Below are 15221 nucleotides of genomic sequence, written 5' to 3'. Positions count from 1 at the left end.
TCGGACAATAAAGCTGTTACTGAGCCTCAGCAGAGCGAAAGGTTGAGTGAATGCATCATGATTAGGAATTCAGGTTTGTCTTAAAAGAAGGGCCTGTGTTGCTGTTTATCTCGAGGCAAATTGCCTTTAAAGTGTTGAGGCCTTGGTTAAAAATCAATTATCTGCAGGTATTCCGTGGGATTACTGAAGATTGTGAGGTAAAAGCTGAGGCTGTAGACAATTTCTTGACAATGTCAAGACTGTTAGGCCTGAAAATTGATGGATGCACAAAACCTATTAGAGGTAGAAAATGAACATCTGCCTTCAGCAGCTTGCTCTTCTCGGCGGTGGCCAGTTGAAGGAAATACAGGGGAATGTACTGTACTTTTAAATTGACATTAGAGTAGTCCGGATCTTTGATGGTGTGTGGGATTCACTGATTCACTGCTTCATCACAAATGAAAATGTGGGAGAAATAACACTGGACAGGTATTAGGCCACATTTGCATAAGTAGTACATTAATAGTCAAGTACTGTATCTTCACTACTATGTGTGATATAGTACATAATTAGATCTGGATGTGAAGTAGGCTCTCTAGACACAAAATTGTACTGTAACAATGTTGCTGCTATCCAAACAGACACTTAGAGGAAAAATAATAAGCACTCAAACACCCGTACAGTGCAGCCTATGGGTGCACTCACCCATCCTTCCACCCACTAACCCACTACACTACAAATCACACGGATGTGCGGTGGCACATACGCATGCTCTGTCGTCCCGATCACAGCAGAGACTAGTCATTTACAGAGGTGACGAAGACAGTTAATCTAACTTACACCAAAACAGAATGCACAAGCGCAAACATGGAATCAAAAATGTAAGGTATTCAGATGTAAAGAAGGTTGCGTTTGGCCTTGTCCTGACATGCTGATGTGCACAGCGCGCTAGGCTTTTATTTCTGCTTGGAGGAAGCAACATGGGGTGTGTTTGTTTCCACAACTTGGATATACCGCATCTCTTTATTTGGCAACGTAGAATACCGAAGCTTTATCGAACTGTGTCTTGTTTGTGCGATCATGTGTGTTTTGGGGCTTTCATGTGTGTGAAATTCCATGTGCATGTATGGATGTGAAGTCAGCGTGGTGCACTTTAGATGTGAAGTGTGTGTGGTGTGTGTGTGTGTGTGTGTGTGTGTGCTGTTGTGGAGCAGTGGGTGTGCAGCAGAAAGCAGAATAGTGAGATGCTCCCCTCAGCTCACATTTGCCTCAGGTTAAGTGGAAAGTGTGGAGTTCCAAGAGCACTATAATGCAATTATATGAAAAATAACTATATTCTCCGAGATGGGACTGATATTTGGGGAGAGAAGAGAAGAGAAGTTGTTGATATGTTGATGCTCTCCTCTGCTCTCTCCTTCGTTTGTTGTGCTGTGTGGTTTCTCAGAGCACAATCTCTATCTTCTCTATCAGGTTTGTTGATTGAGAGGTAATTTCAGCATTATGATGACATGACTCAAATGATGATATGAGAGCTGACACCGTGCCATGGTGAGAAATAGAGAAAAGCACATTGTGTGTGTGTGTGTGTGTGTGTGTGTGTCTCTGCCTGTACACAGAAGCACACATCTGTGCTGTTTCTGTGTGTGTGTGGGTGTGTGGGCACAAGCAGGATGGAGTCCAACTCCTACTGCTGTCCCCCCTCACTGAATGGGCTGTTAATGGAGAGTAATGAGAGAGTATTCTCATGGCGGATGTGCACTCTCTCCCCCTCCGCGTTATTTTGAGACAGAAAAACTGACCCGTGTGATACATAAGCACACACACCTCCTGCTCCAATTAAACCCAGTGTGTGTTGTGGGTATTCCAGTGGCTTGTTTGCTAAGTTTGCCTCATGCTTCTATACCCCAGGAAGTCAGAGTAAGTGTCATTTTGACAGAGCACCTAGAGTCACATTAAATGACAAAAGCCCTGGCACTGTCTGACAGGCCTAAAATCTGTTAGAGGGCCATTTTCTTCACTGGGGTGTGAAATTATTTTAGCTCTCTGCTCATTATAGGATTTTAAAATGCATTATAGTTAGGGCTTTTATGGTGTGCTGCGGCATTAATTCAATTTGCCCCATTCACGCTTTCTTATTATCACGCTCAGTTCAAGCTACAGTGGGAGGAAGCTGCAGAGCAGTGCTCTCCGGCCTTATCTCTAAAGGATATAAACTACACTACCCAGTTCAATCAGAGCCAGCACGGACTGCTCCATTCACTCATCCACTTCTCCCCCTCTCTTTTTCTCCAGATGCTGCTTCCTGTGGTGAACTCCATTTCTCTTTCCATCCTCCATCCCTCTCTCCATTTCCCTGTGAGTTGGTGATTGATGGGGGTTGTCCTCGGAGCCCTTTTGATATCTTTCCATTGAAACGCATATACAGGCAACAAACAAAAACACACACCTCGGTGCTCATGCACCGTCAAAGACGCACACACACACACACACACACACACACACACACGTACACACACTGCAAGACAAGGGCCAGAAGAGACAGAGGGAGCCACACAGGTTTAATGGGAAAACAAGCCACAGTGTATGGGTGAGACAGCAATAATCTATCACTGAAACCAGAACCTGGGTCGTGTTTATTTAGCACACCAGAGAACGAGGCATTCTAGGAACATCCAATCACTGTCTTTTGTTGCACAGAGGTACAAATGAGCTGTACATTGGAAAATGTATCCTGCGGACGCGCAGCAGATTAGTATGGAGCAGCGGTACGAGCTCTAACAAGTATCCTCAGACAATGCTGCACACTTTCATGAATGCACACCGACGAAATTCCCATGGACAATGGCTGTCTGTTGACGACATGCAAATCAGGTCAGACCCTACAGTCATTGAAATGTAACAGAGCATGTGACCGTGGTCTGGCTTACTGGTAATGGAGAAGAGGAATAGAGGATGAGGATAAAATCCTCATTTAGATATCTAATCCAGTGGGCAGTCTGTCCTGTGTGGCCCATCATCTCCCGTCATTAGCAGCAGGCCGGCAAGATTAAACAAGATCAATGTTTATCACCCACTGTGTGCGGGAGAAACCAAGTGTTAAACTGCCCCCACCCCGTCACGATTTTTCACAGCATCTGCTGTTGGCGCATTAACATTAACAACGGAAATCTGTGATTATGACATATGAGGTAAAGTGCAATGTTTGTCAATTTTAAAGTCTGCGATAATGTTGATATTTGAGAAATATTAATATTTCCCAAAGGCCATACTTTATAAGTGGGATTTAGCATAAATATATAGTGATTTTTGCACGCAATGCGACTGTTACGAGAAACTGAAATGACTCATTTACAATCATGAGTGTGACTAACCCAACATTTGCGGACAGATCTTCAATTTAGCACTTGACAGACACCCCCATTTGTCAGCAAGAGATATCCATCAAAACCAAGCGAATGCACAACCACATGATTAATAATTGAAATTGCTCAATCAAACAGCAGCTGTGGTGTCAGGGCGGAAAGGGCAGCAGTAATTATAAGTAGATAGCTTGTAAAAAAAAAAAAAAAGAAAAGACATGCAAATCTGTGGACTGAGTCTGGACAGCAGATATGCAGTCTCATTCCCTTTCTTAAATTTTCTTTGTTTCATTTTGAGTAAAAAGTGGTTATGATTGGGCCTGTGATCTGTGTGCACTCAGTTCCAGGTCCTAATCTTTAATGTGTAGCAGTGGCGTGTGTCAACGTGGTTTTGTGGTGAAGCTGCAGCAGCAGCGCCTCTATCCCATCCTTCTCAGCACATCATAAGACTGTGGAGACCATATGGTCTGATTAGTCCGGAGAATTAAACCCTGCGCTACCGAGGCAGAGAGAGCAATAGAGAAAACCTTACATATTCAGTCGTTCAGACACATGCGCAAGCACACGAGACAAGTCCCACACAGTAGGTAGATGCTCATCAGCCTTGAGTGACACTACATTTCCTCTGCATCAAAGACACCTACTATTGTAATCAGCATTGTAACACAGGGCCTGTGATGGAGTTGAACTCCGTTTCTCTTTGTCGGAACTGATTAAATAAGTGAAGCATGAGATGGACATCATCTACTGACATGTTTTAAAAAATTAGCCGCAAATCTCTCGACTGACACGCCATTTTCGATCACTTGTCGGGGGGAAAAATACAGCGGCAGCCTTTTTTCCTCAGTCTACCATCTCCTTCTGCTCTGCATTCCTCATCTTTTTAACAATAGCCATGCTTTCACGGTGCAAATTGGTGCCATGCGATTACTGCAATTTATGCATTTTACTCCGAAGCAAAGTTTGTGGCATGTCAAAACTTCTCACTAGGCAACTTGGCCAGCCGTGTGATCTTTTCTGCTACATTAAAAATCTCCTTGTTCACAGTTGTCTGTGTCTTGTGTGTTTATCAGTGACTCTCTTGGCCACAAAAAGTGGAGCTGCAACCATTGTTATGCTCAGTTAATTGGACCTTTGGGTACAAAAGGTTGAGAAATTCAAGACCAAATAGATAAATAAGCACAAGTACTGAATTCCCAAGGCATGTCCTAGCAGTAGCTCCAATTTTCCCTTGCCCATTGTTGCCTATAGGAGGACTTGTGTGAAAGGCTGCTTCATTAGAGTGCTTAGGACAGATCTATCAGCCCTTCGACTCAATCACACACCTACCACTCCGAGAGTTTGCAAAATATCAGCAACAGTCTGTCCCAGTCCATTCAGCAACATATAAATTGTTGCTTAAAGTGATGTTTTGTGACTGGGAGCAAAACAGCTCCCGGTTAATCAATAACACAAAATCAATTCAGCTCTCTCTCTGGGGAAGTGCCACTGAGAGGCTATCCAGCATGCAAAGGTGGAGCCAAAAAAAACAAAAAAAGTTTTAGATCGATGGTCAGGTGTGGCAAAGAGTGAGGGCGTGAAATAAATTGTTAATATATTCACTACAAATCATTCCTAATTTAGACAATTGCAGCAAACACAACAGCAGAAAATCAGATTCTATCAAAAAAAAACTTTTGTCTCCCACTCAGCTGATGTCAGCACATCATGGATTAGATTTAATAAAGCAAAACACTCTCTGCTGGTGATAAGCTCCTTGTACGATGTGTGAGCCGTGCTCATTTATCACCCAGGTAGACTCAAAGCTGCATGGAGGCATTCTGGGAATCGGTGCCATTGGAGGTCAGCAAGACATTTACCTGACAGTGGCTGCCTCCACGCAATGTCTGGAGTTGACAATGTCTGTGGTAATGGGCATCAATAATGCAGACCCTTGGCCAGATAAAAACTCCCTGACACTCTTGCCTGTCCCCACAGCACTGCAGCATATGCACCACACACAGCTCCCAATAGTCTTCACACAACAAACTTGTGGAACGTGTGGGTTGAGCGGTCAGGTGTGTCTGCCATAATGAGATATGCATTCCTCACAAAACCACATCGACACGTCAAAACCTAATCATTCCACATCTTTAGCCCAAACTATGACGACATGTTTTCCCGGCAGCTTCAGTCAACTCTCTCTTCACGTACACACACACACACACACACACACACACACACACACACACACACACACACACACAGAGGGAGTGAGAGCTGGCCCAAGCCTCCATGGGGAGATTTTGATTTGATTCTCTTTCCCACCACCAACAACAACAACAACAACAACAACGACAACACTTGACTACGGGCCCTTTGCACAGCAGCCGTTTTGACAGGTCACAGTAGTAAAATCACACATGTAAATGATCAAATTAATGATGGCAGAGAACCATTTAGCTTAAAATGCCTCAGGGTGCATTTTCATTCACATGTCGAACTTCAATCGTGTCAAAATGGCTGTTTATTTCAAGCTGTCGACACAATGTTGCATCTTCTGTATGACTAACTGCTCTGTGTGGCTACATGGTGATATCAAGTGCTCATGGGGGCCCCTTTGTGGCCACAGGGGGATTGGGACGGCTCTGCACAAACACTCACTTTCCGGTTCATACAGTTATCCTCATTGACTTCCATTCATTTGGACAGCCTAAACAAAGCATTATCTCTAATCATAACCAAAGCCAGCTAATGACTAATCCTAATCTTAGCCTTAAACTTAATCGGTTCCTCAGAAATAAGGTTCTGCCTCGTTAGGACTACTGGTCCAGACAAGGTCAGTGTTTATGGCAGAAAATGTCTTAACCCTTAGAACCCAGAGCATTCCGGTTGCTTTTCCATCACTCTGTTAAAACATACAGTATATACAGAGGATATAAGAATGTGCAACATAGAGTGTCTTATATCCTTTTTTTGCACCAACTATATAAAGTACACATATATAAAGTACTCAAAATGTTTAAAATCGGATTGAATTTGTGAAATTTGGGAATACGCCACAGTTCAAAGTTCACTTGGCTCGTTTTTATGAACAAAAACAAAAGAAAAAAGGTCTAATTGTGTGACTTCTGTGCAACTGATGCTACTATCACTACTATATGAATCATAACTTTGACTCAACACATAAGACGCAAAAAATTTCCCCTATAAACACACACTACCAAGATGTCCATATAAGGAGTTGTGTACTATTCCTATGACAATTTACCATGGGTGCACCTGCAGCAAAGATCTGTGCCACATGAGCACTAAGGGTTAAAGAGGCAACAAATACAAGTACACACACAAAGACACAGTATTGATGATACACTCTGATCCTATGAATGGTATTTGAGTTTACACTGACCTTATTTTGCAGATCAGATACAGGCCATGCATTAATGATTCCCATTAAACAGGGTTTCTGTTCAATCATTGCAACGCCATTATGAACTTTGGCGTTTCTGCTGTTCATTGTGTGTCACCAGAGCCACAACAGTACGCAGAGACTGCCGCATCATTGTCGTCAGCAGGCGTCCCACCAATGGCATGTTTACGGTTCAAGAGACTTCTAGCAGCTGTGGTAATTATGACCCTTGTCAGTCAGCAGTAGTACGACATTGTTAAGGAGTCACAGTGTGCAGAGGGAGGAGGTAAAGCTGGCGAGCAAGTTGTCAAAATGTCAAACTCAAACATGTCAGATGGCCTTTTTTTACTGGCGTTTCCTGCAATGAAGAGTGAGCGGCGGATTCTACCAACCAACATAAAGCCACATCATTGTTTAAAACAGGCGAGCAGACTTCCCTTAACCTAATTACAAAGCACGCCTTTCCTTAATCATAACAAAGCAGTCGCAAAGCAATACTGGTATTGGATCAATACTGGATTCGACATGCTCTGAATATGGTATAAGAATTAGAAAAAAGTCAGCCTGCTATGTCAATATCTGCAAAACATTTTTTTTAACTACATTTTGTCTCTTTACCTGTGTTTTTTTCTGTTTTTTCCCTTCAAAGGGCAGGCTGCACTTTTCTCCCCGTCGTCCCTCTATTTGCCCTGCAACAATCTCTCAACAAATATTAGTGCACACTGACCTTTTTCCACAGCTTTGCAGTGCTATATTCTCTCCCACCCTCTGCCCTGTAGTCATCCATTCGACTCTACAGGCTAGGGTACATGCACACCTCATTCCCTTCCTGCCACCCTAATAGTTTCTCACGTCTGCCCTCTAAACATTTAACCACTTTCAATTATATTTCATCAGGCTGACCACTCATCAGTGGTATACGTCTCGCTGTAACGGATGGGGCTGAAAAGAAAAGCAATCTCAAGAGGCGCCATGTTTTACACATCTATCCTTCCTGCTCTTCAGGTTTTCACCTTTAGCTTAACCTTCTTCCTTTCAAATCTGTGCTCTTTGACCATGCCCCCAGCACTACATCTACTCCTGCCCTTTCTCTGACCCCAATAGTAGTGCCGGTTATCCACTTTAAATATCTCTACATGCACAGTGGAGAGCCTGCACTTTCCTTCATTTCCCTGCTCTTGTTCTCAGTGCTCAGTCCCATCTTTAAAAAGCTGTGGCACTCACACTCGCACACCCGCCATCAGAACCGTGCAAGCAGTGGGAGAAGAAAGGACTGCAGGGGTGTTGCATTTACACATCTGCTTGATATCCGAGAGACCACAGAGCAGAAATCACATGCTGCAGGCGCATTACAGCTTCTCAGCATGTCATCACAAGTGACAAATCTGAAGAGTGCCTGGATCCTGAAAGGACAATCATAACATTTAACACATGCACAGAGTGATACACAAACAAATGTACACAGCCCGCGTGTACATGCACATAAAGAGCCACGCAAACGCTCACAATCACAGAGAAAAAGCATAATCACCATGGGCAATTTTTTACAACACTGAATAAATGCAAACAGCTTTTTTTCCTACTTAAACAAACATCCCCTACAGTCACAAATTACAAATAAAAATGAGATTAGGTCTCTTCTCAATTCATTTCACATCACAAGGGGAATATGCAAATTCAAGTAAGAAAAAGAAAAATTGGATTAAAGACAGCATGGGGCGAGATGCTGACTATGAGCGAGAGAGCTAAGGGTGGAGAGAGAGAGAGGAGAAGTTTCCCCCGACACAACAGTTTGAGAAGAGGCGATAACCACAAGCTCCAAACTACACAAAGGGCTTCACCACTTGTTCAATACTGGTCCTAACACGTCAAATACCATTAACTCATTTCTACTTAGGTGCAAAGAAAGGGATTCTTTAGGTAGGACAACCAAAAGCAAAAATTCCCCACCAATACAAATCTAAACTGACAGTCTCTGTGGGCCAGCAAGAATCCTTTACAGGAAGAGCTGCAGAGGTCCCTCACTCCCTCTCCTCAAAACAACACCACATAACTGTTTAAGTCAGGAGTCGTGGCCTAGTTCCATTGCTTTTCTTCCTTATCGCCTTCCTTACACTGCTGGTTTGATAAAGAGAGGCTATGTCAGGAAAAATATCACTTCATTCTTTTCTCTGGGGATTTTTATTGTTTTTATTTTTTGGTCAACTGAGTTTAGTTTTGAAGGTAAATATTTTCTCCAGCATTAGCAGGGGATCTAGAAAGGAGGAATGCTTCTTATGGCCCCCTGAGCACAAACACACTCCATAGACAAACAAGGTGGAACGACTGTGTACTAAATCTGATGCATCTGAGTGGGAGGAATAGTGTCAAAGCTTGTCAAGTTTTCTGAAAATCCTCTCTGTGTACATCCAGTAAGAACCTAATTAAATCCCAACCTCCCCAAAAAAAGGCTCCTTTTTATCCCTGAATAAGTACAGCTATCTAAAAATAATGCTCTATACTGTACATATGCTCAGATGATGAGTTACACAGCCTAATTTCCTTGTCAAGCTCAAGAAGGTTTTCTGTTAAGGATAATTAAAAGAAAAGAAATTAAGCGAAATGTCTCTCTTGCCTTTGCATCCGAGAAAGTGCTTCCTAACTTTGGGGCTGTAATTAAACAGTAAGAGTTGTGATGGATCACAGCAGGGCGATGTTATATAAGAACATCACCCTGGGGATCAGCAAAAGTATAGAATATGCACAAACAATGTGAGTGTTCAGACTGTGCAGTTAAGTGAGATAATAAGTTGCATGATTATATTCATTAACTGATCAATTTATGCTGAAAACTTGTCACTCACAATGAAGTCTTATTATATCTGGGGCACATTCAGCCCCCACAAAACATTTATGCTTTGCATTGTACACTGTGTTACATTATGTATACCGTTATGGCAGCCTTTTTAATAAGCAGGGCTTTTCCGTGGGACTCAACAAGTTATCATTCTCATTTTCAAATCAAAATCACAGATCGCAGAGGCTGCCGTTCAATTGCTGTCTTTTTTGACCGTTCAATGTCTCACACTAGACTCTCACGTTTGTCTGTCATGGCCAAAATGTGACGTCTGCCATGTCTGCTATAGCTGGGTGCACTTTGTCCGACAAAAACATTGGCAACAGGGAAAACAAACTTGACCCAGAGCTCTGTCTGAGCTATGTAGGGTTTGAGGTTCAACGTGTTTTGATAGGCTGACGATCGCGTTGACGGTTGGAAAGTTGAGAATGACTCATGTTCTGCCACACGCAATGCAAACAAAGCAACACAATGGACCCATAGGCAGTTTGGCAATACTTGACATTGACTCACTCAGAGGGTGGAGTCCAGCTTTATGCTAATTCAAAATCAGATTGTACTAGATAAAGCTCCAGTATGTAAAAGCCATACTGCAGACCCGGGTATGCTCGCGGATCAGGGCCCTGTAGTATCCCACTTCACCATCGGGTGGTGGTACAAGTCTGAACGCGCAAAGATGAAGAGAACGACGCTACAGCTCCCTCAAACACGTCTGGTTCACAGATGAAAGGCCCGTCGGGCAGGGGGAGTCGGGGTGTCAGGCGGTTTGTGGGTTGCCAGCTCGAGGTTCTGATGACTATCCTTGGCGACTACTTCTTCTGTTGCTGAAATGGATTTTCTGCTTGGTTTGCCCATGCACTGTCCACACGCGCCTTTTTGCAGCCTGCACGTTGCGTGTTGATGACGCATTTTGCAGCATGCGCACGGTGTGCGTTGGCTCTGCGTGTGCGGAAGTATTCCAGGACCCTAACTGACTCCAAAACAACATCCCTCCCCCAGACTTACCCCACACCCAAGGTGAACCTGAAGAGTTTCCTGAATGATGTCTCTAGCTCCACATTCCAACGTCCAACTCCCTGGGTCTCTGAAATATCTTTCAACATTCCTTTCAGAAAACCAGGGTGAATTCCTTAACCTAAAGTTTGCTGCTGTTTCGCTTTACTAGTGTGGCTGTTATAAAAAATGCATCACTCTGTGTCTCCACAGACACGAAAACACAACACAGAGTCATGTGGAGCTGACACGATTCATTAGTATGGAATGAAAGTTACATACCACAACTGTAAGGTGTTGATGGTGTCATGTGGAAAAGCTCTATTGTGTTTTAAATCTATACAGTTAAACTGAAGCTTGACTTAAAAAAGATTCAAAATCACAATTGTATACTTTATCTTTATCTAAATCTTTAATACTTTATCTAAATCATCATAAATACTGTTAAAGTGAATACTGACTGGATGACACTGAAACAAAAACAACACTGTTTTGTTTTTGGAAACTGCAGCAAAATGGCACACACTGTTGTTGAGATGGAACGCACCCTGTCTGTCTTTGCAAGATTATGTCAGATGTGGATATCAGCAGGATCTGATATGAGAGCTTAGGTAAATTATTTTAATCATATTCATGATTATGAGAGGCGACCGCAGTGTGGTGTATGTAGGCTTACATCTATTTATGCATGGAGGACAAAATTTTGCACGTCCTCGGCAACTACAGTGGCACAACAATCTGTCATAACAAGAGAGTGGTTTGATGGCACATACTTGGCTCATCGTAATGGATTTATTATTCCACATTAATTCCAAACTAATCATTTAAGTATTGTTTTTAATTAATACAGCAGACTACAGAGACATATCAGTGTTCAAACATACCATATATGAGAGCCAAGGGGAGGAGGGGGGCAGAGGATGAGTGTTTGGAAAGCAAATTCCTTTCAGGTAAGAATGTCAATGAGAACGTCCCCCACACTGAGTAATTCAGTACTGCTCTTCTACCTCTGCCTTAGCAGCGGCATGCCAGACTACTTTATCTACAATATCTGAGTGTCAAACTAGACGTTTTAATCTCAATTTGAACAACAACACACAACAGCTCTCATCATAACACTCGGCCCACAGCAAACGTATTTACATAAGAAAGCCTTGCACCAGTGTGATTAGCATTTTATGCCCACATTAACCAGTAAATGAACGCATTCACTACGCACTCAGTAAATCTGCACTCACCAGTTAATACGCATTTGTTCGTCTTTCACACTTACACTGTAATGAAAGTGTGTGTTCTCGTAATTATCCATAAGAGAAAACATTACGCAGCTATACGTGGAAAAAAACAATCACTGACGTATAAACATTAACACAATAGGAGGAAATGGCTACACAGTTCTAATGTGAATAGCCATTGTAGTAGAGGTACTGTAGTATGGGCATATTGATTTTGTAAAACAAAACAAAAAACGAGCTAGCTAGATTGGAAGCTAGACTTTCCTCAGTCATGGAATTACCGGCGATATTACAAAGGCTAGGAAATGAATGTACCAATTATTTTGTTCATCCATGTATGTGATTAATACTTCTAAGGTGAACAGTGGATGTGACCGACACGACTATTCTTTGAACTGCTGCTCAACTGTTGCCTGCTCTCTGTTTGATATGCAGCAGGTGACTGTCAGCACCATGGACGGCGCTGTGCTACTGAGAGTTCACTGTGGTAAAAATGAAGCTGAGACGATGCAATGCATGGGGCCTTATTAACACTGCTGTTATGGCGCCTGGCGTCAATTTCCCTATGACCACTTGCATACAAACACACAAGGGCAACTGCACACGCACAAAACACATCAGTCTCAATCTCTCTCTTGTGTGTCTACAAGCTTATCTATGACACAAATGAACTGCAATATCCATGAGAACCCACAGAAAAAAGGTAGGTAGCAACTTTACATGAGAGATATCAGATTCAATGAAAATGGTTTGGGAATGAAACAAACAGAAGAAGGGCCTGTCCTCCCACACACTTGTCAGGATTGGTCTGGAAAACAGTCACAGGATATGGAACATGCCGAGCCTTTGATCAGGAGAGGAGAATTTTGCAGGTGAGAAAGGAAAAATGGAGCATGGTATCTGAATATCTGTCAGGCTAGAGTGGCTTATTTTTGTCATGCATCTGTGGAGGAAAGGGGCATCAGAATTCTGATTATTTTTGCTCTTTTTTGAAAAAAACCTCCAGTGATGGCGTCCCAATCAGGCATGCAATTACAATCTAGGACACGCTGTGCAATGAAACAGCAGCAAGGCAATTCAGATGAAAACAGTGTGCACCGTTTCCTGCACGCCATGTAGCTCAATTGCACAGAACATCATCCCGATTCCTTGTTTTTGTTTTTGTTGTTCTTCAAGCTTGAAATCTAAGATACGGTGGAGCAAAACAAAACTTCAACAACTGATGGGATTCACCTTTTCCTCCAAGAATTTGAGAGGATGCCTGAACGTGGCAGTGCTATACTTGAAATCCCTGGGACTAAAGAGTGAATGAGAAGAGGATTATAGGGGTAATGCCAGTAGATAAGAGAGTAGAGTCACAGTGGATTGCCACTCTGCAAGGATTAGCTCTGAAAACAACTTCACAGTTGAAAACTGTGTCAATCAAGGACATAATTCAAGCACTACACAACGAGCCTTCAAATTTAAGTCACAAACTCATGTGCTCCTTTTATACTCATCAACAATAATTGGCCATAAAGTGGACAAATCAGAGCCTATGAAGCCTAACCCTTCATCAGAAACGTTCTGGCTATGTGGATGATACATGATCATGAAGCACACCTGTGGCATGGGCCTATTATGTTGTTACACTGTCAGTTTTGCATGGATGTTATGGATGTGTCAGGCCTGTTGGGGGGAGTGAGCAGGGGAGGGAGACGCCACTGATGAAGGATGAGGTGTCCAGATGGCAGCAGAGGTCCACCGTGTGCACGTAAAGTGCAGCTTCCCATTAAAATGACCACAATGCAAATAATTCCCAGGGAAAGGAAGGGAAGTGCGTGACCCAACATAAGTGCGGATTAATGTAAAATGAATACAATTCTACACACCTCGTTTGTCCTGAATCTTAACAGTAAGCTCCACGAGGGGCTGTGTCTCCCTGTCCAGCCTCCGGGTGATCGTGATGTCTCCACTGTCGCGCCCCACGGTGACAGGAGAGCTTTGTGACTCCGGGTGAATCAGCTCATAGGCAGCTGACTGAAACCTGGTTGGACTTAAGCTCGTTATGGTGGAGCCTATGCTGGCGTCTTCAGACACGTTAAAGAAAACCACAGTGTCGGGGTCAAGTAAAGCCCTCGTGGACCGACCTGCCCTCTCTGCCCGCAGTATTTGATTGGGACGTGTTGCCCACCGCTGTGGCGCGACAGTGACCACAACATCTTTACTGGTCAGAGGGGGCCACCCGTGGTCTCTGGCATAAACACTAAATGAGACGGGAGAGGGGACCCCCAGGATGGAGTCGACCAGCAAAACTTCGCCTGTTTTGGGGACAACATAGAAACTGCCGTTATTGGGCACAGACATGTATGTCAACTCTGCGTTCTTGCCGCTGTCTGCGTCAACAGCCTCCAGCCTGCACACCACACTCCGGAGAGCGGTGGTGTCGTCTAAAGTTATGTGAAGGCTGTCTGCACTGCGAAAAGTCGGCGCGTGGTCGTTCGTGTCCAAAACATCCACTTTAACCAACGCGACCTGGAACATGACAGACTCTGACGCGCAGCCGTGGCAGCACAGAGCCACGGTCAGCAGGTACTGGGATCGAGCCTCTCTGTCCAAAACCCTGGAAGTTTTCATTAAGACGTTCCCTCGCTTGTGGTGGGCGAAGGCGCGGAAATCTTCGCTGCCGTTTCCGTAGAGTTTGAAGCGCATAACGGAGGCTGGGCACCATTTTTGCGCGTCGATGCGCCTCGCCGGGATGCTCAGTCCGTTCACTTTAGACGCCACCGGCGAGTTCTCAAAAACATGCCCGTGAAAGAAAGGCAATCTGTCCTGCGTTTGATATCCACGAGCCACCGTGAGAAGGCAGCATAACAAGACACCCAAAATCATGCTGGTGGCAAGTTATGTACCAGGGAAAAAAATAATCCTTAAAAAGGAAAAGAGAAACACTTGAAAAACCTTCCCCTCATAGTTATCCACGACACCATTCTTCATGAACAACTTGAGGCTTATTCATTCCGAGTGATGCGCCTCTGCTTCTCCACTCCACAGCGCTGCAGGACGGGCAGTGTGGAGCTGAATCCGTGCCCAGCGTTCAGCACCACAACACCGGACAGCGCCAGGCGCGGGGGCGTGGCGGCGGCGCGCGGGGACGGAACTCCACGGTGAACCCCACCCTGACTGACAGTGGTGTTATGGTCAAGAGCAGGAAGGTCTCCGCCTCAAAGCTGCTCCACGCCGGCTGGGAACCAGCGTGAGTGCGCACACGCAGAGCGAGCTCTCCCCCAGCTGCGATAAATCCGCGCTCAGCGTGAAGAAGTGTTGATGGAAGAAAATCCCTGCTCGCTTCTGTCCAGCAGGTCTCGTGTGTTTTTTTTTCCCCCCTAAGCGACGCTCAGTCTGGAAACCAAGCACTCTGGCTCCAACACTGGCTCCAGTGAAGCAGTTAG

General features: G+C 44.1%; 1 protein-coding gene across 1 annotated transcript in view; it reads right to left on the bottom strand.

The window, feature by feature from the left end:
* Positions 1 to 14949, bottom strand: part of LOC122776018 (neural-cadherin-like) — a 93325-nt gene extending 78376 nt beyond the window's left edge. The window contains exon 1 of the mRNA XM_044036327.1: positions 13662 to 14949. Coding sequence (XP_043892262.1) covers positions 13662 to 14661 — 1000 coding nt within the window. The 5' untranslated portion in view covers positions 14662 to 14949. The remainder of the gene's footprint in view (positions 1 to 13661) is intronic.
* Between the last annotated feature and the right edge of the window lie 272 nt (positions 14950 to 15221).

Source organism: Solea senegalensis, linkage group LG10 (assembly GCF_019176455.1).
Source record: "Solea senegalensis isolate Sse05_10M linkage group LG10, IFAPA_SoseM_1, whole genome shotgun sequence".
Taxonomy (NCBI): domain Eukaryota; kingdom Metazoa; phylum Chordata; class Actinopteri; order Pleuronectiformes; family Soleidae; genus Solea; species Solea senegalensis.
The sequence above is the reverse complement of the archived record's forward strand: the minus strand, read 5'-3'. Positions and strand labels throughout refer to the sequence as shown.